Below are 2,851 nucleotides of genomic sequence, written 5' to 3'. Positions count from 1 at the left end.
CGCCAACAGGTACTACGCCGACATCGCCAAGATGCCGGCCATCAGCGACCAGGACATGAGCGCGTACCTGGCCGAACAGTCCCGGCTGCACCTGAGCCAGTTCAACAGCATGAGCGCCTTGCACGAGATCTACTCCTACATCACCAAGTACAAGGACGAGGTGAGTCGCGCCACGGCGGGGAGCTGCGGGCGTCGGTGGGGACGGTCGCCGGCCCTCGCCAAAGCTGCCTGCCCTGCTGGTCCTCCTGGCGCCTGCAGGCTGCTGGGCGCCTGCCTTCACGCCTCTGTTCTCTGGGACCGGGAGGGTGTCTCCAAAGCTGGGCACAGACCACTGAGGCAGGGCGCCGGGGTGGGGGCCGAGGCAGAGAGGACAGACTCACTGAGTTCCCTGGACGTGGGGTTCCCGGGCTCTTCTGGGTTTGGGGACAGTGGAGACGGGAGCTCAGGAGAGCTCTGAGTTCGAGGCCGAGCGCGGAGACCGTCCGCGATGCAGAGGGGCCTTCAGGCGGAGGCTGGGGAGATGGCGGGAGGCAGTGGGCAGCACGGGGGGCCGGCCCACCCCCGGGGCCACGGACGGGGAGGCAGGCGACCTCAGTGGCAGCACTGACGCCGTGCCGGAGCGGGCGGTGGGGACAAATGCCCGACGTCCTGGGGCTCACACCGGACAGGGAGGGGAGCGGAGGCTCTCCGGGGAGGCCGGGGCCGTGGCGGGTGATCAGGAGGCCACCGTCGTTGGGGACAAGAGCAGGAGTGATGACAGGGGCCGTCCTCCACGTGGCTCTCCCGGGGGTCCGGTTGCGCACCGAGGTCCCGAGGCTTTGCGCGTGTCCCCGAGCGCCCGCGGCGGCCCCGCGGTGACGGGCGCGGCGTTGTCCCCCAGATCCTGGCAGCCCTGGAGAAGGACGACCAGGCGCGGCGGCAGCGGCTTCGGGGCAAGCTGGAGCAGGTGGTGGACACCATGGCCCTGAGCGGCTGAGCCCGGCCGGGCCTCCCAGCGGGAGGTGGCTCGGGAAGGCGCCGAGCGCGACCCCGGCGGCCCTCGGCCTCCCTCGTCCCGTCCCGCCAGGGCTTTCGCGGGCGTGGAGGTGACGTCACCGGCTGAACCACCGCCGCCACCGTGCCCGGAGCCAGAAGCCTTCACCACGGGACAGGGGACGGCCGGGCCCTCCAGAGGGAGGGGACAGCCAGCCTGGGCCGCGCCCGCGAGGCTGGGACGCGGCGGGGGGGACGCGGGCTCCGTCCTGGCTTCCCCGGCGGCGGAGTCTGAGGGTCCGGGAGGCCACCTGGAGGCCGGCGGGAGGGCGGGCGTCGGCCGCCACCACCGCCGTCCTGAGATTCACCGCGTGCTCCGCGCGGCCGAGGCCGGGACGCCACGTCCACCCGGCCCCGGAGAGGCCCTCCCGTGGCGGGGGCCACTCGCGGCCCCCGGGGGACCTCCGGGCGGACTGGACTCCCCCCCTCTGTCCTCAGGGCCGCGTCTCTGGGGCCGCAGAGCGCACGACCCCCGTTGTTGTTATTTATTCCCCTGCGTGTCCCGCCCACGCTGTCCCCGTCCCTGCAGCCTCCAGGCCGAAGTCTTGGCCGTTTCCGGCCCCTCCAGAGCGGTGTGACCGCCGGGGACCGTTTTTTAAGGGGAAGAGAACCCAGCCGCGTGCTCTCGGCTCGGGCCACCGGGACGGGGCCGGGGCCCCTCCCGCCACCTCGCCGGCCTGGCTCCGTCCCCGGCCCGCAAGCAGCAGGCGGTGACCCAGAGGGTCCCAGGGAGGCCGGCCGTGGCCACCCTCGCCCCCGGAGAGCACGAGAGAACACGTTTTTAAAAAAGGAGCCTGTACATACGTGTATATACGCACACGCGGCCCCGGTGGGGCCCCGTCCAGCCGCCCGACGGAGGGGACGTTTTTTAACGACAATTCGGAATAAGGCGATTCCGGCAGCCGGGAAGCGACAGCCAAACGACGGCGTCCGGAGCTCCGCGGTCTGCTCTGGTTTTTCGTCCGACGTGGAGAGGAAGGAGCTTCCCGCCAACCCCCCGCCGACCCCCCCGTCGCCCGCCGCGAGCTTCCAGGGGACGCGGGGACCGTGCATGACCGTGCTAGCGTGTAGTATGAGTTGATCTTTTTTAAAACTGCAAGCGTCCAATCCTAGAGATTGTCAGATCCCCCTTTTGTTTTTTTTGATGTTTTTAAATTAATCGGTCCCTTGTCAAAAAGCCAACGGGAGGCCCCCTTTTCGAAGGGCACCTTTTTGACGGTACTCGAGGCCCTCACAGACGTTCACGGACAGCTAAGTGTGGCCAGACCCTCCCCCCCGCTCCCCGCCACCCCGGGACGAGCACTCGGTCCCCACGGGGCTGCCAGTCCCGGGGTCCCTCCATCCTGAGCAGCGTACGGGGGGACGGGTGTGACATCATCGAACCGCTGACTCAGGGAGCCCCTGGGGGACGGTGGCCTCACTCCCAGGCAGGGCCCAGACCGGTGAGTCCAGAGCCCGGGCCTGGGGCTCTGCCTCCCTCCCGATGCCGCCTGGGTGGGAGCCTCAGTTTCCCCTCTGAAGTCTTCCCTGGACGGTGGCTTCGGCACGAAAGCCCTGGTTCTTCCGGTTCTGCGCGGACCGGGTGGCCCCTGCCTGCGCCTCCTTCGACACGATCGAACCCGCGCCCTCCCCTAGGCCTCCGCCCCGGCCGCGTCGCCCCGTCTTGTCTGCGTAGACGGGCGGCAGAGACCGCGGAGGGTCACGGAGGGGGATGGCGCGTGGCCCAGCCGCAAGCACTTTAGCAGTTCTTGTTTACATGGACGCCGATCAACCGGACTCTGACCGCGCCGTCCTCGCAGGACGGCGGGTCTCGGAGCGT

At 69.9% G+C, this 2,851-nt stretch overlaps 1 protein-coding gene across 1 annotated transcript in view; it reads left to right on the top strand.

The window, feature by feature from the left end:
- Nucleotides 1-1,688, top strand: part of LOC105822096 (plexin-A1-like) — a 53,255-nt gene extending 51,567 nt beyond the window's left edge. Inside the window, exons 23-24 of the mRNA XM_012659035.1 lie at nt 10-160; nt 881-1,688. Of these exons, the coding sequence (XP_012514489.1) occupies nt 10-160; nt 881-976 (247 nt within the window). The 3' untranslated portion in view covers nt 977-1,688. The remainder of the gene's footprint in view (nt 1-9; nt 161-880) is intronic.
- The last annotated feature ends 1,163 nt before the right edge of the window (nt 1,689-2,851 follow it).

The sequence above is a fragment of the Propithecus coquereli genome, unplaced genomic scaffold (genome assembly GCF_000956105.1).
Source record: "Propithecus coquereli isolate 6110/MARCELLA unplaced genomic scaffold, Pcoq_1.0 Scaffold596, whole genome shotgun sequence".
Taxonomy (NCBI): Eukaryota; Metazoa; Chordata; class Mammalia; order Primates; family Indriidae; genus Propithecus; species Propithecus coquereli.
Note: the sequence above shows the minus strand (reverse complement) of the source record. Positions and strands in the feature narration are given on the sequence as shown.